Genomic DNA, 27,354 nt, shown 5'->3' with positions numbered 1-27,354 from the left:
GGGGCTGGGAGTCTGATCTCAAGACTCAAGGTTGGGCAACTCTGGTGCATCTAGATGGGCCCAGATGAAGGTTGTATTTATACCCAGGAAGGAGTAACAGGGGCTCTGGGCAGGAAATCACCATTAGGCATGAGTGGAAATAGGAGCTGATGTGGGAACTCAGCTCTGTGCATCCCTCTGGCAGTTTTTAATGTATTCTGGAGGTAACATATCTGTATGTATAGTACATGTGTAAGTGTGATTGTAAATGGATGCACAAATTTAGAGGATTGCTATACCAGAGGGCCCAGGCAGCTTCGATGTGGGAGCTCACCTGAGTGAGCACAGTATGGAAGAAAGGAATGATCTCCTTATGCTTCATGGGAAGGGCAATTGAGGAGCGACTTTTCAAATACCTCCCCCACTGCTGGGTGATAGCTGTGTATCTGCGTGATGCTTGTCCTTGGCATGCAATGCCTTACCCACTAGCAGAGACACCTGTGGCACCCACAGACTTCTGGTCTACGTAGCACAAGGCGGTGGGGCACTGCAGGCCAGCTGGGGCTGTTGCAGTGGCTGGTAACATCATTCTACTGACACAAGGCACCAGTGGGCAACAGCAGGGTGGGTCAGCAATGGGGGCAGCAAGCTGCGCTGAAAGCAGAGCCGGGCGGAGACGTCGGGCGCAGGAGGCTAGGTATCGTCACCTCTCAGTCTGCATAGGTGGACAACGTGGCCAGCTTATTAAGACTCTTAGAGAAGAGGGTCCTGGAGGCCTGGGCCACCTGCAGCCAGGGCAAGGCTGCTCTGAGCACCCAGATGTGGGCTGACCCTGGAGCTATGACATAACCATGGACAAAGAATAGGTCATGGGGATTAAATCCCATGCTAAGAATATTCCGGCTAACTTTTATTTGTGTGTTATTTTACTCTATTTTGCTTCCCACGTCTTGCTGCTCCAATCCATTTTAAGCACCATTGTCAAGACAGACTTTTGCCAACATAATTCTCCCGCCATGTTATTTGTAGCTCTCACTTCCCCTCCCTGCTGTAGAAACAAATAGCAACAACAAAACCTCATGTTGTCTACACTGTGTCTAACCTCTAGCCTGTCGGCCGCCAGCCTCTGGGGGTGGGGAGTTCGAGGACCACTTCCTATTAGCCTCAGTCACCTGCAGGTCTGGTGACAGTGAGGGGCTGACCACTGCTCTATCATGATCTGTGCTCTCTTGGCCTTGGGACCATGCTCTGTTGTTCACTTTCTCTCACTTTTATCACTGCAATCCACCAATCCTTCTGGGCCCAGATCCAACATGCACCTCTCCTGAAGCCCTTCCCACACCACCCAGCTGGATGTAACTGCTTCCTCCTCTGCATTCCTGGGGCTCCTTATATTTGCTAAATGTCATCCCTCTCCCATCTTATGTTCTTAAAATGCATGGCTCATTCCCCCTTTATTAACTACAAACCCCCTATAGGCGGGGGCTTGGCCTGATAGCACTTGGCTTTTCCCAGCAAGACCAGCCCTGTGTTAGGGGAAATATTTGTTCAATAAGAGTGAATCAGAGCCAGCTGTAGGAAGGTTTCTGTTTTCCTGCTCCTCACCAAGACCTCAGAGAGAGTGAGGTGAGGTGCTTAGAGGTGAGAGAGATGGGAGCAGGGAGCAAGCTACTGTATTTATAGGTGAGTCATGCTTTCCAAAGGAAATGAAAGATTTGCAGTTATTACTACTTTACAAAGCTTTATTTTCTCACTTACGGGCCAGCCCTCCAATTTTGCAATCTGAAAAATCACAAAAATCAAGTACCACATGCAAGGCAGTCCCCATGGTCTTGGTGGCTAATTTTAGTTCGTTGTAACGTGGTTTCGGCTGGGCAGTGCTTCTCCAGCTCAGAGTTACTGCCGTTTTTCTGACTCATGTTTGTTTCTCACGCTCACTCTCACTCTGGCCTCGGCCCATATTCTTTACCTCATTCCTGCTAGGCTGTTTCCCTATTTGACCATCCAAACTGGCATGCCTAACAGCTGGCCCACGACCACTTCCCTAAAACATCTCCACGGATATGCACAGTTTGTGGAACTTCGTTGCTGGCCATCTGTGGCTGTGAGGGCCCATGGGCCCCAAAGCCTTGCGTAAGGGTAGAGACAACAGGCAGCAGAGTGCGAGCTCCCACAGCCGGGAAGGACGGGCAGAGGTAGGGAAGCTTCAGTCTGTGGGGCAGCATAGAGGAGTAGTTGCTTCGTCCAGCAAAAATGAAGACTAATGTGCCAAATGCTGATTTAGGACTTCATCGAGGATAAGGAGGTCCCAATTCCAAACCACTTCAGCTCCCCGCCGGGGCCCACCCAGTCACGTTCCGGCTGGTGACGGGTCTCTGCCCCTCCCTCCCTTGCTCTTTGTATCCATCACTTTAATGTCCAATCCAAGCACAGAGCTGGGAACCATGACATCATGGAAGTTTATCAACCATAGAAATGAGGTTAAGCTTTTTTGCATACTACATCCCCCCCCACTCCACATTTTGCAGAGTGTGTTTTGCACAAACAGGGAGCTGAACAAATACCTAGCTCTGTGGATACTGTGGGAAGTGAACTGCATTTGGAAATAGGAGCCCTGAGTGTAAGTCCCAGTGCTGATTTTCCCCAGCCCTATGACCCTGGGCGTGTCATTTCCTCTGCTGAGGCTTCAGGCCTCCAGTGCTGGATGACCTCCACGTCACCTCCACCACTCACCCTCTCTCTTTCCATTTGCAGATTGACTGATACTGTCATTATTTGGCTAACATCAATTCTCCCGAGTTAGCACAAATGCCACTAACTGGCGTCCCGATCTTGTTCTTCTTTAATTGCCACACTTCATCCAGAGTCCAATCATCTTTCTTACATAAGCCACATTATATCTCTCCTCTGCTTAAAACTTTCCCACAGACAAGCCCTCAGGTTCAAAGTCCGGACTCACTGATGTGAACTGATGATCCAGATTTTCCCTGTTTTCCAGGTCAACCCTCTCCTCAGCAACTCCAGCCCTTTGTAGACGCTGTTCCCTCTGCCTGAAGGTCTTTTACATGTCTCTTTTGACTTACTCTTACTCATTCTTTGGGTCTCAGCTTAGACATCAATTCCCTTCAGAAGCTAGCTGACAACATCCTTCCTGGGCACTCACAGCACCCTGCGCTTCCCCCTCACTCTGTCATCCCTTTATTTGGTCACTTTCTTCTCTCTCAGACAGTCCCTAAAGGTGGCATGATGCCTTTTCCATCACTGTAGCCTCACTCACTTAGCACAGTGCCCAGAGCTGATGAATAATTGAATGGACACAGGATGCATTCATACAGGACCCCCGCCTCATTGCACCTCCTCTCTCCAACCCCTTAATTCCCTGCATGGTCGGATCACGTGTCCAGGCACTGACAAGCTAAGCCCTATTCACCACTGCTTCTCATCTTTATGGCCACCACAAATTCTCCCCAAAATACCAGTGGCTTTTGTGGTCTTTTACCCTCTTGGTCTCTGAAGATAAAAAGGCAACAGTCAGATGTGACAGTCGATGTCCAACTTCCAAGTCCTTCGGTAGAAAAAGTTAACAGACTGGGTGCCTGGGTGGCTCAGTCGGTTAAGCGTCTGCCTTCCACTCAGGTCATGATCTCAGGGTCCTGGGATTGAGTCCCACATCGGGCTCTGTGCTCATCGGGAAGTCTACTTTTCCCTTTGCCCATCCCCCCACTCGTGCTCGCGCTCTCTCGCTCTCTCTCTCTCTCTATCTCTCTGTCTCTGTCTCTCCCTCTCTCTCACAAAAATAAATAAATGAAATCTTAAAAAAAAGAAAAGAGAAAGTTAACAGACCAAAAAATGCTGCCTTATGTACTAACTCCAAAAGTTACATTCCGCAAGGAAGACCAAATCAGATGGAAGTCCACACAAGAAACAGAAGTATGGAAATTCATATCCATAATCAGCCAGACACCACCCTGCTTCTGCTCCACACATAACAACAGGAAAAAGATACCTTGATGTATCCATGCTCTTACCCAACCCCAGCTTCCAGATATTTTATCTTTAGGGATTTATTCCTTTGGGTTAAGCCAGATATGGAAAATACATGGCACGTATCCTGCCACTCTCCATTCTTATGCTCTTGGCAGATACTGCTAAAGGATGACAAAACTCTTTTCTGGTCAGGTCTCAGCATCCTTCTCAACACTGTACTCCAGACACCAACTGCCAGTAGGTTCCCAACTATCACCTACTCTCTAAAAGTGTCCTTTGTAAAAATGCAAAGGCCCCAGACTGGAGAACAGCATAGATCACTGGAGTCTTGGGGTAGATTTATGGAGAAAGTGCTTTCTTTCTTCCAGAAAGGAGGAGAAGCAAGAAAGATTTGGGGTAATCGGGGAAGGAGAGGTGCAGAAGGGTGGGAGGTGCCTACATTGCAGGAGGAGGAGAAAAGGTAAGGGAAGAGCCATCAACGGAGTTCTGGGCACAAAGCTTATGGGCTCTGAAACAAAGGATGGTGAAAGCCAATGAAACAAGCACTGAGAGAGCCCAAGTCTTTTGGATTGTGTTCTCTTTCTGGCTTCCATCTCTAGCAGAGCCCTATACTGAGTTATACTTCCCCCAAATAGGGAGGGATTGGGGGATGACCCAGATTGTCAGATGTGAACAGTTGATGTAAGTATAGACTGGAGAAGGAACATCACGATTAGCTTCCACCTGCAGGTATTATGCTTGGCATGTCCTTATCAGTAGAGCAAGAGCATGGTAGTGGATAAGAAGGTGACAGAATGGGGGTTTCCAATCATCAGGTGGAAGGCCAAGCCTTTTTCTTTGATTACAGACCACTGAGCAGCACTTCTGAGTATTGGTGTCACCAGGTGGTTGAATAATGAAATCTAGGCCAGCTACTTGAATTACCTCTCCTGCCTCAAACGAGGCTGTTCTGCAAGCCCCCGGGCAATTACCCAAATGCCCTGTAGGAGCTCTAGTGCCAGATGTTGATGGAAATGAGCCCACAAAAATACAGGCAACAGGAATGGGCCAAACCTAGCATGCTCAACCAGTCAAATGCCTTTTTAGATGGAATATATTTGGATGCGTCAGATCATTCGGCCATCTAAACATTTTATTTTTTTTCTTTTTAAAATTTTTCCCATTTAATATTTTTAATTTAAATTCAATTAATTAATACTATAGTGTATTATTAGTTTCAAAAGTAGAGTTCAGCGATTCATCAATTGCATATAACACCCAATGCTCATTACATCATGTACCCTCCTTAATGTCTATCACTCAGTTACCCCATCCCCCCTACCCTCTCTCCTCCAGCAACCCTCAGTTTGTTTTCTATGATTAAGAGTCTCTTATGGTTTGTCTCCCTCTCTGGTTTCATCTTGTTTTATTTTTCCCTCCCTTCTCCTATGATCCTCTCTTTTGTTTCTTACATTCCATATAGGAGTGAGATCATATGATAATTGTCTTTCTCTGATTGACTTATTTCGCTTAGCATAATACCCTCTAGTTCCACCCACATTGTTGCAATTGGCAAGATTTCAGTCTTTTTGATGGTGGAGTAATATTCCATTGTATATCTATACCACATCTTTATCCATTCATCTGTCAATGAATGGGCTCTTTCCATAGCTTGGCTATTTGGACATTGCTGCTATAAACATCCAAATATTTTATTTGCAAACGGAACCAATGATCAATATTCTCTGGGGGAAAGTAACAAGTGTAGCTTTGCAATGATGACTTGTTCATGAGAGGGAGAGAGGAACGCCTGACTTACTGCCTGTGCATGCACGCCTATGTACCCTTGTGCATGTGATGTTTCCATGGCATCAACATCAAACAATACACATCTCTCCTACCTAAAAATTTAGTGATGGTTAAATCCCTGTTAGCCCAAGATAAAGGCCCTCTTAGAGTATCCCTCATAGTCCTGAAGGAAAAAGTCTAAGTAGATTTTCTCTCTGCAATTCTTACCTGCTGATATATGCAAGGCTAGCAAGAGCCAACAAGGTGAGACCTTTTTTCCTCTGTGGATAGCAATGCGGCCTGAGGATGACTTCAGCCAGTGTGAAGGGTAGAATGGATGTGTGCTGGAGGAGAGAAAATGATAAATCATAATGTCAGGCTGCCCCAGCTGCCTGGCATTCCCCTAGTTCTCTCTTTCCTCTCCAGTCTACCTTCTTACGCAACTATCAGATGAAACTTCCCCTAACTTGGCTTAGATCATGCTCCTTAGATGCCCCAGGGCCTGCAGTGGCTCCCTATTGCCTTCCATGCTGGCCCAAACTCCTTTGTTTGGCCACCAAGGCTCTTGGTAATGTGCTACCCTCCTCTCTGCTCCTGCTTCTTGTCCTCCTCTTCCCCCCCCCCCACACACACTTACACACCCACCCCTCCCCTAAAACAAGGCTGTTTCCCTTCATCTCCCTTTGTACTCAGTGTGCTTGCTCCCACCCTCACACTTATGTCCATGCCCCAACGCTCTGTGTGGAACGTCTTCTCTCCCTGTATTCAAATCGTTCATGTTCTTCACAGCCAACACAATCTTCCACAGCACTGTCCCTACATTTTCCTCTTGCTAATTTCTCTCACTCAGTCCGACTGCACTTCTATCCTGTGCCATGTAGTCTAGCACTTATGATGTGTATTTGGAAGATCTGGGGGTAGGGTGAGCAGAGAACACTGCTTACTGGGAACATCTAATAGTGTTAGTATTTTATAGTTTCTACATTTGCAGCTGTCATTCTTCTTTCATCCCGGCCCCTCTTTTCCTCGGCTCTTGGCAGCCTCTTGCATCTCTAGCCTCCACCTGTGAACTCCATCCCGTTCCCATTCCTGAGCCCCCGGACAGCTGTGTCAGCACCTCAGTAACCATAGTCGCTGGGGCTTAGAAATGTCACAGAGCCCATATCACCGTGCTCCCATGCCCAGCTATGTTGCTGGGGCCCTGGGTGCTAGCCTCCTGAGTGGCCTTTGCTGTCAGTCACATCAGTGTTGTGCTCAGAGGCATCCCCAGGGGACCACAGCCTCTCACTCGACCTGAACTAGCTAGGGGATAGTCAGGAGATCAAGACTCTCAGATGACAAGAAACGTGGCAAGTTTTTATGGGGCAAGGGTGGAATGAGAAGGAACGAATCTTAATAGGGCATTGCTGGGCTGAGAGGTTCTCCTGGGGCCCCAACAGGGCGGCAAGTGGGTGGCACAAAGCAGTGAGGCTTCTTATAGGCCCCGGGTAGCCACATTTTAGTAGCAAAGCTTAGAGGAACAACACTGCAGACAAACCATGGCTTTTATAGACTTTGTCCAAGATTGGTCCCGAACATACTGACGGGTTGCATGTACAAGTGGCAAGACATGTAGGTCAGTTGGCACGTCCTGCACCTTTCTTTGGTCTGATTTTAGGCTACAGTTTCTGTGTCTCTCCCTCTAATAAAGGGGCATAGTGGTTAAGGGCACACACTTTCAAATCTGACCTTGGACTCGATACTGAATCTGTTTGAACTTCAGCTTCCCCCATTATGAAATGCGGAATAGTCCACATGTCATGGAGAGTACAGCTCTGAGGACTGAGATTAGAGTATGGAAAGGGCTTAGTCCTCGGCCCCTGAGAGCTGCCAGTGAGCATTAGCTATGATTGTCACGATTATCACTGTGATTATGTCCTTCATCTCATCTGTGGACCTGGAGTGGGGTGAAGCAAGGTTCTAGGATGTCCACAGTGCCAGGTGCTCGGATACGGGCAGACAAGCAGCTGAAGCAGGGTCTCAGAGCTGCCCCGTGGCTGCCCCATGGCTCCCTCCCCAGCCCACAACTGCTGCCCACGCTCTCAGCCGCACTGCCTCAGAGCCCTGGCAATGCCAGGCGACTGACATCAATGCTCTTTTCACCCAGAGGCCACCTCGGGAGGCGAGTGATGGGGCCACCTGCCCAGCACAGCCACCTGCCTCTCCACCTTGCCTTCACTCTGCCGCAACCAGGAAGATCCAACTTCTATTAGAAGGCATTAACAGTTCCATTATCCTGGCCATTGATCTGACGGATTTTATTAACCCTGCCCATAGTCAGCAGCTTCAGATCTCTACATTAATGATCATTGGGAACAGAATTCCTGTGGAATAATGTAGTGTGTTCACATTAGGAGCAAATGAGTTCAGAGTGATTAATGCTTTTACAACAAATAACTCAGGAATGCATGACTGGTCACCTCTTCTAGAAGCCTGCCCTTTGCAAGTGACATTCAATTGGATTTCCAAATGAATTCTCCCTGATGACTTCTGGGAAGTTTACTTCAGTGATGTCATTAGTGACGGGCCATATACTGTGGCTTAATACCAGCTAAAAGGTCTTTAAAAGAACCACATTTTTTCGTCGGAGCTGGGGGTAGGAGGAAGACCACAGTCTGTGAACCTTCTAAACACTGGGCTAGTGTGAAGAGCCAAGTGTAACACATTAAACCTCTTGGTATTTCAAATGTGCTGGTATTTTACCTCATGTTCATATCAATTGTATAACTTTTGTCAAGCTGCACATTTTTTTAAAAAAAAAAAGGAAGAAAAAATCAGTAAGAGAAAAATAAAATATGCTTTCTGCTTCCAAAAAATCTAATAATTAGGCTGGGATTGACACAAATTAGAATGCTGCCAAAAATTACTGAAAACAGTGACTCATTCTGTATTTCAATTAACAGTTTCTCAGTTTCCCTTATAAACAGTGAAGCTGACAAAAATTAATTATCTCAGAGGGGGTAAAATATTTCCTTCCAGAGTAAACAAAACATCACGGGCTGAAACAATAGTATGTGTGAACAGAGACGATGGAATCAAATTATCTTTCCTTGTCAATTAGCCATCATTTTGGGAGATTTTTCTTTAAATATCTCATTCCAGATGCATTAGTTAAAAGGACAGTGTTGCTCTTTTCCCATCCTTTTCTACTAAATCATGCCTTTTCCTCCTGTCCTTGGTGTAGTGCCTACTTCCATCTGAATATCTTGGTGATGGAACTCTAAGCATGAAGAAGTGATTTAAGTATTAGTATAGTCACGCACTTTAGATTCCCTGGTTGAAAAATAGCCTTGTGCATAAGTACTGAAATTTACCAGCCCGCAGAGCATTCTTAAAAGGTCACTTGAGGGGTGACGTGAACCATAATGAGCACTTATTTTTACTCGCCTCATACTAGTAGGGACGTAGCTGTTATAAACAGCTTCCCTGGTTTGAGGCTAAACGTACCATGGGATGCATTTTCCTGATTCTTGTGAAAGAGGCAAGCCTTAATCCCTGAGATAACCCATGGAGCCAACAGGTTTTCATCACTGTCACGAAGGCTCCAAAGACTAAATCCATAAGCTTAGGATGGTCACACTCTTATCTCTAAGATCCTCGGGGGGCCAAGAGCACTTAATTTCCTCCAGTGAAGGAAATTCAGGGAGCCTCTACATTTTAAAAATCAGATAATAACATTTAAAAATATGATCTCTGCCTCTTTCCTCGATTTCTTTTCCTTGTCAGACTAGCCCTTGTGTTGCTTTGAGTTGACCAAGAGAAACAAGCCAGCATCGACCTTCTTGGACTGATCATGGAGAGGCTTTCTCCTTGAGATGCTGTTTCTCATAAAGACCTTACATAATATCGCCCACTTTGTGTTCGGTCTCAAACTTCGCTTCCTTCCCTCTGTTCAGGCAATGCTTACATTTGAGAATCAATTCCTTACATTGACGTTTTCCAAACTGAGGTCCTTTTCCCCAAGTCTCTAAGACAATATTTTCGGTTTGTTTATGGTACTAATATATAGATATTTTTAAATAAAATTTTATTACACTGACAAGATCTCATTTCTGAGGACATGAAGGGTAATTTTTACTTACTATACCTGGAATATAACACTTTATGTGTTAAAAAAAAAAGAAAGCCTTTACAAAATCTCTTCAGGGGCAAACACATGGCCAAAACATCAATTAAAACTTAAACGTAAATACAACAGACGTGAAAAGGAGGCAAAACAAACCTTAATAGAATGCTATTATACTCAGGCTCATTAATACAATGCTGGATCATGTTCCTTAAGCTCAAAAACTACATGTGGTAAAAACACACAGTAATAATTGTTTTGTAATTCCCAATAAGGCCATCTCTGATTTTGGTAACTACCATTCATTTGCCAGCTAAAACCTTGTACCTCATTCCTCACCACTGTAGTTTCTGCCTCTAAGACCCACAGGTTGGGAAAATAGTGAAGGTCTTCCTGGGAATATTTTGTATCCAAAAGCAGAAACCATCTGTATTCTTTATGAACCCCTATGTTGTTACAGTTACATTTTTGCTTTAGGTCCATCTGATACACGGAAATCCAGAAATGTAGACATGGACTATATTGTTTATACATCTGGGGACAACTTTTTTCTTTTTCTATAAATTTTTCCACCTACACTACCTGCAGGAGTCTTTTCGGCCTCAAATACCAGACTTTAGAAGACACAGTGATTGGATTTGTAAAAATTCCCTTTTCCACTTTCTCGAAACTCTAGTGCACAGTCTAGGCACCACTATAATTAAAGAGTCAATGTTTAAATGTCTGGGGAGGGGGATTGGGAAGATAAACCACCCACAGAAAGACCCACAGGCTTCCCTTTGATCTTTACAGCCTTCCTAGGCGGGCTAACACAGCCCAGCTTGGTAAAAATTCAGAAAACGTAAGTTAAAAACCAATAGTCTTATTTACCATGGAAGAATAGTACTGTTTGCAATTTACTCTGAAATATACCAAAAATAAGATGAGTTGATGGATGGGTAGATGCACAGATTCGAGATAAAGCAAATTCAGTTAACTATGAAGAGTAGGATCTAAGTGGCGGATAACACAGGTGATCACTGTAACATTCTTTCGATTGTACTTGGTTTGAAAATTTTCATAATAAAAGGTTGGGAGAAATGTGACCTGGAAAGAGAAGTAAACGCTCCATTGGGCTGAGGAAGGAAAGCAGGGTGTTACTTATGAACTCGTACATGAATTGAACAGGTGGTTAAAGGCTAACTTTCTGGATCTTCTAAAGAGGGTTTCTAAGTGATTTCTTACTTACTACACTGTGGTCCTTTGGGTTAATATGTAGTTTGGCCAACATCTCAAGGCAGTATTCTTCTAATAGGAAGCTAGTTGGCTTTGACAGCATCCCGCCTGGTGAAGAAGTGGCCATTTAGATTTGACCCAGTTAAGGGTGAGGTAGAAGAAAGACCTGCGATCTTGGGACCCTACTGTCCTGCTGTAATCAACGACTCATTCCTTCATGTCTTATATCCAAACTTGATTCCCTTCTAACTCTTCCCACAGCTGCCCAGCCTTTTATTCTCCCCAGCATCACCTCCCTAGCTTTTTCCTATCTTGTACATACTCAACATTGCAATTACACCAACCTTCCGAAAACAAGTTTCACGTTGCTACTCCTGCTCAGAAACTTTCAGTGGCTCCCTGTTGCCTCGGTCCACTGTCTACCTTCTTTTCCTAATCTCATCTCTCCCTCTGATTTTCCACAGTGTCTCAATGGGCTCCCCATCCTTTGACTCAAACCAGTCTCCTCCTCATCCTGGTCTTTCATTCTGTTCCCTTCCCTAGAATTCCTCCTTTTTCCATTTACTGAGTTCTTTAATTCTTCTCTCCCAACCAGCCACACACACCTTTGAGATGCCTCACAACCAAAAGCACACACGTTAACGTGAGAAGGTATAAAAGAAAATCAGGACCCAGGAAAACACTGAAATGCAAATATGCCAACCAGAGGTTTGCTGGGCTGCTGTGATTGAGATTCAAACAGCAATAGGTTTCCGGACAGCCAAAGTAAAAAGAGAGAGATGGAATGAACAGTCCCCTTTTTTTGTTTGTCTTTGTTTAGGGGAAATCAAGTTTTTCCACTAGTATTTTCCACTAGTAGGTGGTGTCCCTGAATCAGAACAGTTCAGAGATCTAGGTTCCATAAACTGATAAAATCTGAAGGCAAAATAATAAAACGCAATCTCTGGAAGGGGATTCTGCCAGTAAGGAGATAATACTGTAGAATTATGTAGGCTTCCGGTGATCTGAATAGTAGATGGACTCCAGAAATACCATTTTCCCCCATTGGGTGTTTTTGTTTCCATTATGAGTCAGACAACAGTCAGTATTTTATTCTCTGTTTAGAGCCTGAAGTAGAGGTATTATACACTGTTGATGACACAGAGATCTAAGTGCTCAGAGGAATTCAGTCAGTGGTAACATTGACAGCCCCTTCCTGCAAATAAGAAGCCTCCCCAAAGAAACCACCTGCTTCTGGGAGCTGAGTGCCCAGCCCTTCCTGCAACCTGTGGGGCCCACGTCACGTCCACCCCACACCCACGTCACATGCTGCCTTTGCACGAGATGCTCATGCTCCTGTCCTTCCCACAGCTCTTTGGGGCTGCACTTGACTCTGCAGGGCTTAGCTACATTCAGTTTTATTTTTTATGCTGTCAATTTAATTTTTACACAGTCAATTTTTTTTTTCCTCCTAGTCTCACCAGATTATAAACTCTGAGGACAAAGCTCTCATCTCCTACTTTTTCGGGACTCCTCCTCTGCTTAATAAACACATTTTGCCCGATTTTCTGTATTTAAACTTATATATTACACAGTAGAATTAAGTCCGGAATTCAGCCTGCAGAGCCCCTGATGATCGGGTCACCTTGCCCATTTTATTTCTATGCCCTGCTGCTCCTACCTACAGCCTTGACCCCACTCTCACCCCCTAATTACTCCCCCTCCACTCACAGGTCCCTCCCTCACCACTGATACATCACACACTTGTCCCTCCCCTCCGTCGACCTCCTCCACCTCCTCCACGCCTTATAGGGCTCAGTGTAGATAGTCCTACCTCCAGGGAGCATTTGCAGCCATCCTGAAACGTCCAGTAGGTACCCTTCCCTGGTACAGTTGGACCTCCCCGTGCTCATGCACATCATAGCATCACATGATTGCGTTCACCTGATATGGGCCAAACAGGATGGAACCAACTGGAGGCTTAGGGCTATCCCCATTTCATCTCCAGTTGCCCAACACAGTACTTGACCTACTCTGGTCACTTACTATTTCTGGCATTAATGAACGAATCAGTGAAACAAGGGAGTAAGCCAGAAGAGGAAGGGACAGTGTTCCGTCTAGCCCAGGAGGACAGTCTGGCGTTCTGGTATGAGAAGACAGCTGCAGAGGCCACATTCAACTGACATGGTAGCCACATGCCAGGCTGTGTCCATGGTCACATGGTCACATCAATCCCTCTTCAGGCTGATCACCTATCGATGGTGCCTCAAAGGCTGAAAGTGGGTGTTGCGGGTCACAGGGAAACCTGTGAGCAATTTGACTACCGGGAACAAGCTCAAGGTGTCAATGTCATGGCAACTCAGTTGGAGACTCAATTAAGGGGTGTCACCATCCAGGAGCCGGCAGCCCCGCAGGAAGTCAAAACCTACGTAACTAGCAGAGGCTGTGCTTTGCTCACTTTGGGATCTGCTGGCCATGACTCTCCGCTTGGAGATCGGGCCAGGTGGAAACCCCCCATGTTTTGTTCGCTATTTTCTTTGTATCTCCTCCTCTGTATCAGTGTGTAATCCACCCTTCCTCCCTGCTTCTGTGCCTGGCTCCAGATAGCACACATGGAGACTTGTTTTTAAGACATAGACAGATGGGCAGCTCTCTAGAAAGCTGCTCCAAGTTGGAGGGAGGAGACTGTTCTTTTCAAGAAAGAGAAAGTTTCAGAAGCACGAGAATCTACTCTTGCTTTAAGAGCCACGCTGTCTCAGGGCACCACTGCCTCCCCTCAGATATCACATCACGGTGGCAATAAAGGACACAACGTGTAGGCAGCTGGTCTCCCTGGGAGATAAGAGCAATGCAGGAAAGCACCCTGTAAGCACAGGCCCCAGGGCAGAGTTCCAAACTCCCCACATGACTGATCCCATGATGGACGGGTTTCCACAATTTCTCCTTCCTGACTCTGGCTCTCCCTTGCTGACCCATCAGGGTATTCCTAAAGGGACTCACCAGCTGTTCTGCAAGAGCCGCAGTTGCTGGCTGATGACTTTCCCGAACACAAGTAGTTGGCTGATTTAGGGGTAGTCTGTAGGTGGGCGACGAGGGACGCATGAGCTCACTGCAGGGGTGTCTCACCCATAGAGGAGGCAGTGGCCAGGAGGAGCATTATAGGATGGTTAGCAGCATCCTTGGCTTCTACTCCCTAGATGCCAGGATATGCCTAGATACCAACCCCCCTCCGTTGTGACCATCAAAACTGTCTCCACATATTGCCAAATGTCCCCTGGTGAGCAAAATTAATCCCTGTTGAGAATGCCTGATTTAAGTAATTAATTAGCAAAGGAAGAGCATCTTACAGAGGTAGTTGACAAGGAGCAGTTAGAAAGTCTGGAGGTGGGGCACCTGGGTGCTTCAGTGGGTTAAGCCTCTGCCTTCGGCTCACGTCCTGGGATTGAGCTCCACATTGGGCTCCCTGCTCAGCAGGGAGCCTGCTTCTCCCTCTCCCTCTGCCTGCTCCTCCCTCTGCTTGTGCCCTCTCTTTCTCTCTCAAATAAACAAATAAAATCTTAAAAAAAAAAAGTCTGGAGGTAAGGTAAAGAAGGAAAGAGAAATTTTTGATAAATATGGTCAAATGTGTCAAGTGTTGAGAGGGTATCAAGGCATGAGCACCCCTCCCCCCCAACCCGGTTTTAGAGACAAGAAGGCTGCAATGAGCAACCAGGAGCTTATTTCTTGTGTTCCCAAATTGCTTGTTCTTCCTTCCAGGTTGACTCCCATTGTTCCTTGTCCAGTTCCCTGTACCTCTGGGTTTTAGCCTTTTATTCATGGTACTCTTGGGCTTGGACCTCGGAGCCCCTGGGCACGGGGGAAGGGCTAGCATGGGGATGTCTCTTTGGCTGCCACTGCCATCCGTTCTACAAACCCTAAGGCTGGGTAGAAACTAAAACAACTTTCTAAGTGCAAAATCTGGGAACCTACATTCAGGACAACTTGATGACAGTATGCTTGCTCAGATCCCCCTACACCCCTGGGAATGCAAGCCTGGGGCACTGAGACAATCCTCCCACAGCCAAGAAATTTGCTTCACTTCCTTATCACGGTTTTCTTAGGAAAAACAAAACAAAATTTCTCAAAAGGTCACAAAATTCCTTCTCACCACTGAATAGTAAAATGTGGCTTTTATGAGCTCCTAGATGTGTTTTGAGAGCGATGCCCAAAACACACAAGCTTTTATTCCTACTAGTTCACACTAGGAGAACTCTCTGGAATAACCCTCTGAAATAATCCTGCACTTTTTGGTTTCCACACTCGGAAAAAAAAAAAAACAAAAACCACAAAGGTTTTTGTTTTGTTTTGTTTACCTTTAAATCTGAATTTTTACTGGTAAAATCAGTTCCTATTAAGGGAAGTGAAATGCTGAACTCTCCCTTGCCTTTATGAGGCTTTTTTTTTTTTTTTTATTCTGCTCTCAACATAAAGAAGACTCTTGATTACTATTGAGGTGTTCAAACATTAGGTTCCATGGCAGTCACCAAAGAACTTGTTCTATTTCTATTGAAGTTCTACATTTGTGGGTTCACTTTTCACATACATATACTAACGCACCCCAGTAGTAGCCTCTTTGCTCATCAGCAGAAACCCATGGTTGGATCTATTATCAACCAAGCAAGCCTGGCAATAAAGAGGCTGGGGAATTGACCTTTCACACATTTTCACAGAGACGGAAAGAGGCTGTTTTTTCAATGGATTCTCCTTGTTTTTTCTTTGACCACCTCTCTTTCATCTGGTTAACTCCAACGTGGTCATGTCTTCATTCTTCTTAGTTTCAGCCTCTGCCAGTCTTCTTCCCTGATTCAATGGCTATTTTGAACTCCCTTTGGCTACATGAATACTCAGTTACCTAATTAACATCTGTTGATGGTGGTAACAGAGGAAGGTGTAAGCCTGAAAAGCCTGCCAGAGAACATTCACCTCCCAGCCACAGTCCCCATCAGAAAAAAACAGTATTTTTCCTTTAATAAAAGATATGTAATTACCATGACTCTGTGCATCTCTTTGAACATACATCAGTCAGTAGTATATCATGTGTCAGAAAGAACAACCAAAATCCGCATAGATATTTCAAGACATCAGTAATCCCTCTAGAATTCTCCTCACTTAGAACTTTCTGAACAAAAGAACACCTCACAGTTTCAAAGCATTTAGTGTCAGCCACAGACTCTAAAGGCAGGCCTCCTAAAGCTTCCTCTCTGCCTCCAACACCCCCTTCACCCCAGCACATCCCACTCCGCCCCTGAGGAGGAATTGTGGGGCCAGTCAAGGGCACAAGGAAGCTACCAGAGTAAGAGGTGAAGAGTTCATTCATTCTTCCATGCAACAATCTTTAATAAGGGCCTACCTCATGCTAGGTGCTGTGAGAGGTGCTAGGATTAAGGGGTAAATATGGGTGCCTGGGTGGCTCGGTTGGTTAAGCGTCTGACTCTTGATTTCAACTCAGGTCATGATCTCAGGGTGGTGAGATTCTCTCTCTCCCTCTCCCTATGCTTTTCCCCTTCTCTTAAAAAAAAAAAAAAAGGTAAACATATGTGGTCCCTGCCCTTGTAGATCTTAGAGTCTATTCAGCAAGATTTTCCATAAACAAGTAAAAAACCACATAGATTCCAATCATATTATATGTTATGAAGGAAACAAACAGGAATCTGCACCAGAAGAAAAGTGGGGCGGCATACTTTAATTAGGGTAGACAGGGAAGGCCATCCTGAAGAGGTCATTTCTGAGCTGGGGCCAAAATGATAAGAGCGAGCCATGAAAGAGCAGGAGGACAACATTTCTGATAAAGGGGACAAAGCATGTGCAAAGGTCCTGGTATAGGAAAGAGCTCCATAAGGGTGGCAGGCTCAGAGCAGAGGCCAGGTTCATCAGACATGGCAGGCCACAGGAGGGAGTTTGGGTATCATTCTAAGTGTAACAGAAAATCACTGAAGAGTATTAGGAGGGAATACTCAGTTTCAATCCATTTTGCTATTATATGGAGAAGGTTGAGCATGGAAGCAGGAAGACCAGTTTGGAGGTGGTGAGTGCTTTAGATGAGAAGAGACTGTGGACACCAGGGTGTTGGCAGTGTGGAGCTAGAAAGTGAACAGATTTGCTAAACATTTTGGAGGCAGAATGGACAGGATTAGCTAATGGATTGGATGTGAGGGTGATGGGATGGTGGGAGGTGGCAAGGTCAATGCTGGTTTCCGTCTTGAGCAATTGGCAAGATGGCGGCTCCATTTTCTGAGAAAGAGGAGCCCTGGCCAGATTTGGCAGTGAGTATAACATGTCCACTTCAGGACCTGTTGACCTAAAGGTGTCTGGGACACTCCTATAGATAATGTCTATAACAGATGTGTAAGGTAGGCAGTTAGATGCGAGTCAGGAACTCAAAGGAGGGCTGGGCTGCAGACTGGGCACCGGGATGAGGATGAATGTTCCTAGGGAGAGAGTGCTGGCAGAGAGGATGGCCCGGGGCTAGCCTGGAAGCACACCATCATTTAGAGGGCAGGCAGAGGTCACAGCAGAGACCAAGGCAGGAAGAAAGCTAGTCAGTGTAGTATCAACTGAGCCAAAAAAGTAGAGTTTCAAGAAGGAAGAAGCCTACTATGCCAAATGCTGCTGAGAAGTGAGTAAGTTGGGGGGCAAAAGCAGGAGCCCCGGGTTTGGCCATGTGGTGATAGTTGGTGACCAGAATAAGAGGAATGAGCAGAGTAAAGCATAGATGATACTTATTATGGGTCTGTTCCATTCAGAGAGGATTTCCTGCTTCTTTTTCGTGTGGCTTGTCTGCCCAAAAGGAAACTCCTAATTAGCCAACCCCACCATCACCCCCCAAAATCCTGGTAAGAATCGGCAGAGCTCAGGAAACTGAAGTTATAGCTTGAGATTTGTCTTTGCCTCAGGTGGTAGAGAGAAGGGATGTCTTTCATCTTCTCATAGAATGGTCAGTTGGAAGATATGAAGCCAGAGAATAGGTCTCAGAAAAGTGGCCAAGCAGCAGGCTGCCATCTTGCTTCAGCAAGGCCCTAAGCTAAGGGGACAAGATGGACCACTCTGACTTACAATAATAGAAGGGATTAGGAAACTGCGGGGTGTGGGTGGGGAAGAAGCAGCACCTATGTTGGCCAAGTCTTTGTCTTGGGGCATTCACATCTAGCAGAGGCTCGGAGGAGAGCTGGGAGTTCGGTTTCTGGTTAAATCTCTCAGTGGGACATATCCCAGTTTGCAAACAGGACTTGCATTTCACCCCTCCCCTGGTGAGGTAGCCCAGGTGGTTCTGTAGATCTGTGCAGAACTCCCACAATGATGTTAATGGGAAAGCAAATCAAGCAATCCTGAGAACATAAAAACCCAACCCCGAACATTACTTATATACAAACTAAACAGCATGCACCAGAATATAAAGAAACACACACTTGTGCTTAATTGTCACATTGCCCAGCATAGAAGGCAGGCAATTTGGTCACCTCGAGTGATCACTTTATGATCAAGAGCCTTTCCTTAATTGCCAGAAATGTCTAAGGGCCTCCCCTCCAGGGACACCTGCCAGGATTAGAAAGGAGAACACTCCACCAAATTCATCTATAATCACAATTTAGTATTATTAAAGAGCAGGCTGCGGAATAAGCCCTGGGGACCAGGGCTCTGGCCCCTGATAAAGGGATGAACAAAAATGGATTGCTGAATCGTTCATTCTTCTTCTTTGCTTATGCCTATCCTTTCCGAAGGAGCACTTTCGAAACTTTGCATTTTCCCTTCAAATGTATCTTGACCGTCCTATGTTGCCACTCCTTTCTCCATGTCTGACTACATTATTAACTGGAATAGTTCAATTAGGGGTTAGTTGCATAATTTAGAAATTTGTGACTTGGAGAGCAGTAGAAATGCTTGCGGGGGGGTGGGGGGAGATAACTCAATCCTGCACAAAGGCCGTAAAGCACACCTACATTCGTGGGACTCCATCCCACATGGAGTCCTGTGCTCATGCTTTTCTCTATGCTTCGGAACGGCTCCTGACCATGGATTCAAATTCTCATTGGTGTAGTTTTATTTTTCCTCTTCAGCTTTTCTGCTCCTACTGATGCAGAAGTCATACACTCCATTTCCGTGTGGCTATTTTAGACATTATAACGTGCTCATTTAACTTGGTAGTGTATAATAGAAGTCATTATCTCTAGCCCCACCCCCCGCAATCCAAGGCAGCCTTAGAATGCCTTCATTCCAACCATCCTCCTCCCAATTTACATTCTATTTTCATCCAGCATTTTAACTCATTCTTTTTTTAAATCACCATAAGTTGAACAAATTGCTTGCCATTTGCTTTTGGTATCTCCGACCTCCCTTCTGAGATCATTTTCCTTCTTCCTGGAGCATTCCCGTTAGCCTTTGCCATTACTGAGGGTCTGTAGGTGATAAAGTTTATTTCCGTGCATCTGAAAATGTCTTTATCTTGCCTCTGTTTCAGAAGATACTTTCAGGGAGTAAATAGGCTGGCAGGTTTTTTTCTTCAAGACTTGAAGCTGTTACTTCACTGTCTTCCAGCTTCTTTGTTGCTAATGAGAAACCAGCTATCAGTCTAATAGCAGTTACTATTTGGGAAATCCATCTTGTTAATCTGGCTGCTTCTGGCATCTTCTTCATGTGTAAGGTGTCCACAGTCACACAGTGGCTAGATGTCTGCCCTTCATCCTGCGTGGGGATTTTTGCTACTTCTTGAATCTGAGGGTTAATTTTTCAAAAATTCTAGGAAATAATGTGACTCTCTCTTCAAGGATGGCCTCCTTCTTCGAATATTGTACCTCCCTCTTTTTGTTAGCTCCTCTTTGGTTTTATTTTAGCTTTGGGGACTTTCCATTACTTTCTTGTCAGAAGTCAGACATTTAAACATCTTTTCAAAAATATTTTAGTCAACGTTTTAGGTGTCTTATAATGTTTGTTTCAGGCTACTGTTGCATTCTACAGCCAGAAACAGAAGTCACTCAAGACTTTGTTTCCTTTGGATGGATAACTCGCTCACGTGAAGGGTGTGGGCATGATTCAGAAGGAAGCGGGGATTTTATGGGCATGTATCAGTCAGGACCCCAGCAGGAACACAGAAGCCCACTGAGGGATTGCAAGGAGGAAGGTCTTAGAGGCACAGGGAACTGTTGGAAAGGGTAGGGCAGTAAGAGTCAGGAAAACTTCTGCGAGAAGGGGTGATTTAAGGGAGCTGGCCAACAGGCTGTGGCTACTGTCATAAGTCTCTGGGAGCTGCTACCGTCGATGCCAGATGCTTGTAGTGTAAAGTGTGTGATTCCTGGGTGCTTGTCCTGCAGCCACGGCTAACCTCGGGTCTGTTTCCCCACACAGCTGTTTTCAGCTGCCGCTAGAGAATAATAGCTTCTTCTCTTGCACCACTCGTAAGAGTGTCCTTTATTGCCTGGCTCTCACTGGGAACCATATGGAGAAAGGTATTCTAGGAGCTGTGTGTAGTTCTGGGCTTTATACCCTTGCTACTCAGGGGAGGATGGAGAAGGAGTAATGGTGATTCCAAGTAGACAGTGATTTGGCACTTGGGTCCTTATGTATCGCTGAAAGCTTCATGTTGCACATATATTATTTTCTTTGTTCCTAATAACATCACTAAGAAGAACAAGAAACATATACCTATTTTTTATTTTTAAAGTAAAATCAGAGAAAAGGATGAAACAGAACAGAGCAAGTCTTTTTTTTTTTTTAAGATTTATTTATTTATTTGAGAGAGAGAGCAAGCGTGTGCATGCAAGCACAGGGGGAAGGAGCAGAGGGAGAGGGAGAAAGAGTCTCAAGCAGATTCCGAATTGTGCACAGAGCCAGACGTAGGGCTCGATCTCATGACCCTGAGATCATGACCTGAGCCAAAACCAAGAGTCAGACGCTCAACCAACTGTGCTACCAGGTACCCCCTAAACACACTTATTTTAAGGAACCCAATACCCAGAGAGGTTTATCAACTTTCCCAGAATCACACAGTAAGACAATGGCAGAAATGGGACCAAAATTGAGGTTTTCTGGTACTTAAAGGCAATTCTCTTCATGAAATCAAAACTTAACTTGTAGGAAACATCGGAGATCAATCATTTTTGCAACTTAGACACAGAGCGAAGAAATTTTGCTTCCATTCACCCTAATCTGACCTTTAAGGATCAAGCTCCAGCACCCTTTTTCCTAATAATTTATCCCTTTCAACTCTTCAGCCCAAGAAGTAACTTAACGGATGTGAAGATAGCAAATGCTTCACCAGACAGTCCATTTTCTGATGACCTGCACTTGAAGATGTCTCAGATTATCTGTGCCATGCTCCAGAAGTAACCACCTCAAAAAAACCCACAAACGTTAAGTCCCATTCTCCCTGGATAGGTAACTCATACTCCATTTGTCAAATATCATCCAACAAATATTTCTTAAGCACCTTTTGTGTAAGGCTTACAATTTCTGTGATCATCATAATATTTTAATGCTACTAACTCTGACATTATTAGGTTAGCAAAGTATTTTAAAATATGTCAGTAAAAGTATGCATATTAATTAAAATGTTCCCACATATAAGCTTTATACTAACCTCCCAGGGCTGATGGGAGACAAAAGACTTTTATTAAATACTATTTGATAGATTAAGTATTTTAGTATCTCTGCCAATCATTGCTATAAATGCATGTTGAATAAAAATGAATAAAAGAATATTTATTGTCAAGCTTGAAATGGGTGAAAAAGGGAACTGTCACTGTATTATTTTCTGTTCGAGGCAGATGTCCTCAGACAATAGTAAAAAACAGCATTTTCAAGCAATGGCCACACCCTCTTGCCACTTACTAACATCATGTTTTCATTCTGTGTTTAAACATTCATAATTAGACAGCTGATTCTCTGAGTGGAGAGATGGGGTGCGGACCAACATGCCTGTAGGTTTTTGTGTCAAAGGAGGGTCTTTTTAATGGCATCCATGGTATTTTCAGTTATTTTAGTTGTTCAAGGACAGTAAGTATGTTCATGACAAGAAAGGCAGGACCAAATGTGCAAAAAGCCACAAGTGAGAGAAGACACCGTCTCTCTCCAATTGTACAAAAAGTAGAGTGTCCATAGAGTATACAAACTCTTAGATAATTGGCAAAAAATGTATACTTTCACAATGGGAATGTATGAAAAAATTTCACAGAAGCATGAATGAAAGCTTTAAGAAGTCCAAGTTCTACCCACATTTTGATAACTCTAGCTCCCACAAGTATGTGTCTTACAGCCCAGCCCTCACTCCCAGATTTAATCAAGGCAGCCTTACGTGGGTTGAAATCAGTGGAATAAGAAGCTGCTATGTTTTTTGATCTTCTCCATCATGATAAGTGAGAAAGGCATTTGTGATAAGTAAGAAAAACCATCTGATTAAAAGGAAAGTACATTCAGCTAATCACAGAGCTGACCTCACCAGTCAGAGGTTGTAAAAGTCAGCTAGCCCCAAGCTGCATCTGGTCGGCACACATATTGTCTACTTTAGCAGTGGCCCCAAAACTGTGAGCCAGTACTTTTAAATATGAAGGTTTCACATTTTGTAAAATGCAGATTTCCAACTTGGGTTTGTTCTTTTCTTTTTTTTTTTTTTTTAATGACAGCTACCCTCTTTGGACCAAATAAGATGCCTCCCTACTGTTTCCACAGCACTGAGGGGATTTTTCTTCCTTCTCACTGTTCCTATGCTTAAAGAACTGCTCTGTTTTCAAAGAGGAGAAAATTAAAGTGAAATCTAGTGAAGTCTAGAATCTCTGTGAGGTTTCTTCTGTGCACTTGCCTCCCTCAGTTTCCTTACCCTCACAGCCCCTTCAGATATCCACATTTGTGACCTTGGATTGGGTCTTAACTTTATTGGCCCAATGGCACCACATCAGTATACCATGCAGGGCCAGATCCAGAAAACCAAAGGTAAGAGCAGAATATCCATGCAACTGTGAACTCAGCCTCAGACTGGCATCCATGCCAATCAAACCATTTATGCAGGCCTAGAATCACGTCTCTCATCTGCCCCTTGGTTTTTATTTAGAAAGAAATTACAACCACCACAGTAACGGCCAAAAGCAATTTTTTAAAAATGCTATCCCTCAAGAATGTCTTATTTTTAATCCTGATGTACTCACAGAAGAAGGGCCCATGAAGATATGCGATCGCTCATAATTGTAGGACCAGAGACCTTTTGGGGACTTGGAGAGTCTCCCAGTGTGAGGATCAGTGTTGGGACACCACGGTGTAGGGAAATTGAGTAATAAATGATCCATGTGGCACATCCAATAATTTTAAGACCTTCCTGGTCAGGACTGAAAATGAAACCACCAAAGTTGCTTAATGGCAGGCTCTAGAACTGCATGTATGTGGGTGCCCGGTTATAGATAGACCCATCGTTCAAGTTTAGAAGGGCCATTAGGTCTGCTGGGGGCTAAGCAGAATACAAAGAGCCCACAGGAACAGAAAAGGGAAAGAAAGCCCACATTTGCTAAACTCTTAACCATGTGCTTCACACAGTGCTGGGCACATGACATATATCACAACCACACCAAGTTGTCTCCCTAAAAGTAGGCTCTGGCCAGGAGCACCTGGATGGCTCAGTTGGTGAAGCATCCGACTCTTGATTTTGGCTCAGGTTGTGATCTCAGGGTTTTGGGATCGAGCCCCTGGTCAGGCTCTGTACTCAACGGTGAGTCTGCTTGAGATTCTCTCTCTCTAACCCTGGGCTCCTCCTCCTCCCAAAAGTCTTCCCCATCTACGCAAATTCACCCAGTTTCTTATGCTAAATATCAGGGGAGTGATCTTGGATTTTTTCCTTTGCCTTACCTTTTAATCCATCAGCAAGTTTGTAAATTCTACCTCCAAGGGCGCCTGGGTGGCTCAGTTGGTTAAGCGACTGCCTTCGGCTCAGGTCATGATCCCAGAGTCCCAGGATCGAGTCCCGCATCGGGCTCCCTGCTCAGCGAGGAGCCTGCTTCTCCCTCTGACTCTCCCCCCTCTCATGTACTCTCTCTCTCTCTCATTCTCGCTCTCTCAAATAAATAATCTTTAAAAAAAAAAAATTCTACCTCCAAAATACTCCTGCAGTCCCTCCATTTCTGCCCATCTCCACACCTACCTCCCTGGCCCAAATACCAGGACTCCCACCGGGATGCTTTCAATGGTGTCCTAATTGGTCTCACCACCTGCACAATGTTCTGTAGATGACAGCCAGAGTGGGCCTCTCCTGATACAAAGCGGGTCATGTCACACCCCAGGAACAACTCTGCAAAGTCTTCCAGTGGCAAGACAAAGAGGATGCACAATCCTCAGCCTGGCCTCCACGGGACTGCAAGCTCCCACAACCCTACCAGCCACTCTCCCACCTAGTTGGCATGTTTCCCTTGCTCTCCCTTCCTCCAGGGCCCCGAGTTCCTTCCCACCCTGAGGGCTTCACGCGTGTCTGACCTCTGACTGAACTCCTTTTTGCCCTGCTCCCTACCTGCTAACACAACTCATCCTCAAAGAGGCCTTTTTCTGATACACAAGTCCATATTAGGCACTCCTGCTGGTCTTTCTCCTAGGATACTTAAAGTTTGTCCTTATACTTTAATTTGGGAGATCGTTTAATATCTGCCCCTTCATAGACTATACATTCGGTGAAGGCGGGGTTCTGTCTGTATCCTACATCATCTGTCCCCATACACATAGCGCACAACAGACGTGAACAAGACACTCAGCAAAAATGTTTTGCTTCTCTTTAGACTCCTTCATTCATCCCTCCCTCAAAAGCACAGGGAGAAGGGCAACAAGGATTTAATCTAAAAAACAAAACAAAAAGTCTGCAAAAATACACTCCAAGCTCACGTAGAATCACTGAGCATAAAAGCAGGATCCCCACTTTGAGCAAAGCTTTTACTCTCACTCCCACAGACGGACAGCCACCTAGTCTCATGCAGCTCAGCATGCATGAGCTCCCTGGAGAAAGAGCTCTTTCTTGTCCCCATGTGCTCACTCCTCCTTAGCTTTGCTTTTGGGTGAAAGGTTAGAGAAAATGGATGAATCTCGTGAGCATATGAAGGTGAAAAAGGATACAGCTGGTAAATAAGTAAGGCTACTGGTAGGGTGGTGGAGTCGACTAGATTTAGGAATTAGTTGACAAAGCAAGCACCTATATATACGGATGTGCCCATGAGATTATGAGGGGGTTGCAGGGCAGGGCCAAGAATGCAAAACTCAAGACAGAAAGTGTCTGAGAGCTAGGAATCCATGGGATGTTGGATGTGTGGCTTGGGGATAAGTGGAGTCACCATCCAGGAGACTAGACAATGCCCTGCAGAAATATTCCACTGCCCGGTAATGCAAGGACCTGGAGGTGAAAGAGATGGTTGCCATGGAAGTAAAGATGAATTAGACAAACTCGAACTTCCAGTTAGGCACAAGGGACTGCTCTGCAGCAGGGAAGATGCAGAGACCAGGAAAGGGGGAGGGGGCAGGTGGAAAGCCCGTGGGCAGCCCCCTCCTCCAGGTGAGGATGGGGCTCCACAGCTGTCTTGGAGTGGCTGCCAGTAGGCTTCCAAAACAGCCAGAAGCATGGTGTGGCTTTTCTGTGCTGACTCTCTCATCAGGCAGGGGATGTTCTTGGAATCTGACAGAGAAGGCTCTCCTACCTGGGCTGCTCTTGGGCATTTTCACTTCTGTGCTGAGATTGTGGGATGTTAGCTCTTTCCCACCCACTTAGTTTTTTTTTCCTTATCTTGGTATTTTGGAGGGTTTTAGGATCCTCTGTTATGAGTTTCTCCATCTGGTTATTCTCCAACAAAAAGTCATTCTTCTCATTGGTTGTATTGCACATGGTTGCCATGGAAGTAAAGATGAATTACATCACACAGGAGGGGAGACCCACCAGCATACCCTCAAGGGCATGGAATGATTTTGATTATTCAAATGCCTAGCAACTTCTTAGAAGATATATATATTGTTTTGATCATTAAAAAAAAAAGCTTTGACCTTAATTTTGAAATTGGGATGTATTTTCTAAGGGGTATTCTTCTATTTAGAAAGCAGCCTGTTGTTAGAGAACCACGGGATAATGGAATTGTGAAAGCAAACCACTCTTCAGCACACACTGGAAGTTCTCTGAATCAGGATTTTAAAAAATAAAATAATAAAAGATAAACTTTGGCTATTGTGTTTCCTGCTCTCAAGAGATGAAGCAAGCAGGCACCGTGATCGCTTGGTTCTAATTACATAAAACTGTGAATGGACTGGTAATCCTTTGGCAGTTCATTATCACAATCTCCCCTATTTACCTTAAGACTTCCTGAGGGGCAAGATGGTTTATTGTCCTTCCTCAGTTAACTCTGCTCCCTAATCCTGGTTTAGCTTCGGATTTCACTGCTGAGCCTGAAGCATTCATTCAACTTCTCAGTGTTTCCCAGGTGAATGCCCTGGGAGAGCCTAAACTCCTTAGATTAGGAACTGAATAGAATGAATAAAGGTGTAGCTAGAAATGGTTTAAAACAAGAGGACAACCCATAAATAACCCCGAAGACCCATTCTGACCTTCTGGCCTCCAGAACTACACGATAATAAATCTGTGTTGTTTTAAGCCTTTAGGCGTGTTACTTTGTTAAGAAGCAAGAGGAAATTAACACATACAGCATGACGAAGGCTCTACCACCCCTTACCACCATGCCATCAAACCGCTCTTGAGAAAGTCACTGGGGAGTTCAATATTGCTGAAGCCAATGGAAAATTCTAATTCAAGTCATCTTACAATGTCATCATACTTGACCTCTAGAAGTTTTCACATGCAATACTTCCTCTTTCTTGAAACTTTTGTATACTTGATTTCTGGGAGGCCAGAGGACACTGGGTTTCCTCCTAACTCATGAGCACCTCCTTCTCAATTTCCTTTGTAAAATGCTCCTGCTTCCCCTCCTAGGCACAGGAAATGGAAGGTTCTAAGGCTTCAGACTGGGGTATCTTCTCCAACCTTACTTACTCTTTAGGTGATCTTATTTAACTTGAAAAAGAATCATTATGATGAAGACAACCAAGGTTATGGCACCAGTGTGGAAATCTCCTTCATGCTCATATGTACAACTGGCCTATTCTGCATCTCAGTTTTGTTGTCTGTTAGGCATCTCAAACATGTCCAAGCAGAACAAAATTTCCTGTGGCTCCCTCCCTCACTTTACCCAAATTTCTGTGAAAACATCAGCTTACCATAGAGACATCCCCTGGGCACTCTGATTACGCTACACCTTATAGACCTACTAGTTCTAAACACACACACACACACA

General features: G+C 44.9%; 1 protein-coding gene across 2 annotated transcripts in view; it reads right to left on the bottom strand.

The window, feature by feature from the left end:
* ADTRP (androgen dependent TFPI regulating protein) overlaps window positions 1-27,354 on the bottom strand; it is a 59,522-nt gene that overhangs the window by 14,007 nt on the left and 18,161 nt on the right. For both annotated transcript variants that reach the window (XM_031033258.2, XM_006738037.3), the window contains one exon: window positions 5,962-6,077. In XM_031033258.2, coding sequence (XP_030889118.1) covers window positions 5,962-6,077 — 116 coding nt within the window. The remainder of the gene's footprint in view (window positions 1-5,961; window positions 6,078-27,354) is intronic.

Source organism: Leptonychotes weddellii, chromosome 8, assembly GCF_054177405.1.
Source record: "Leptonychotes weddellii isolate Sample4059 chromosome 8, ASM5417740v2, whole genome shotgun sequence".
NCBI lineage: Eukaryota > Metazoa > Chordata > Mammalia > Carnivora > Phocidae > Leptonychotes > Leptonychotes weddellii.
Note: the sequence above shows the minus strand (reverse complement) of the source record. Positions and strands in the feature narration are given on the sequence as shown.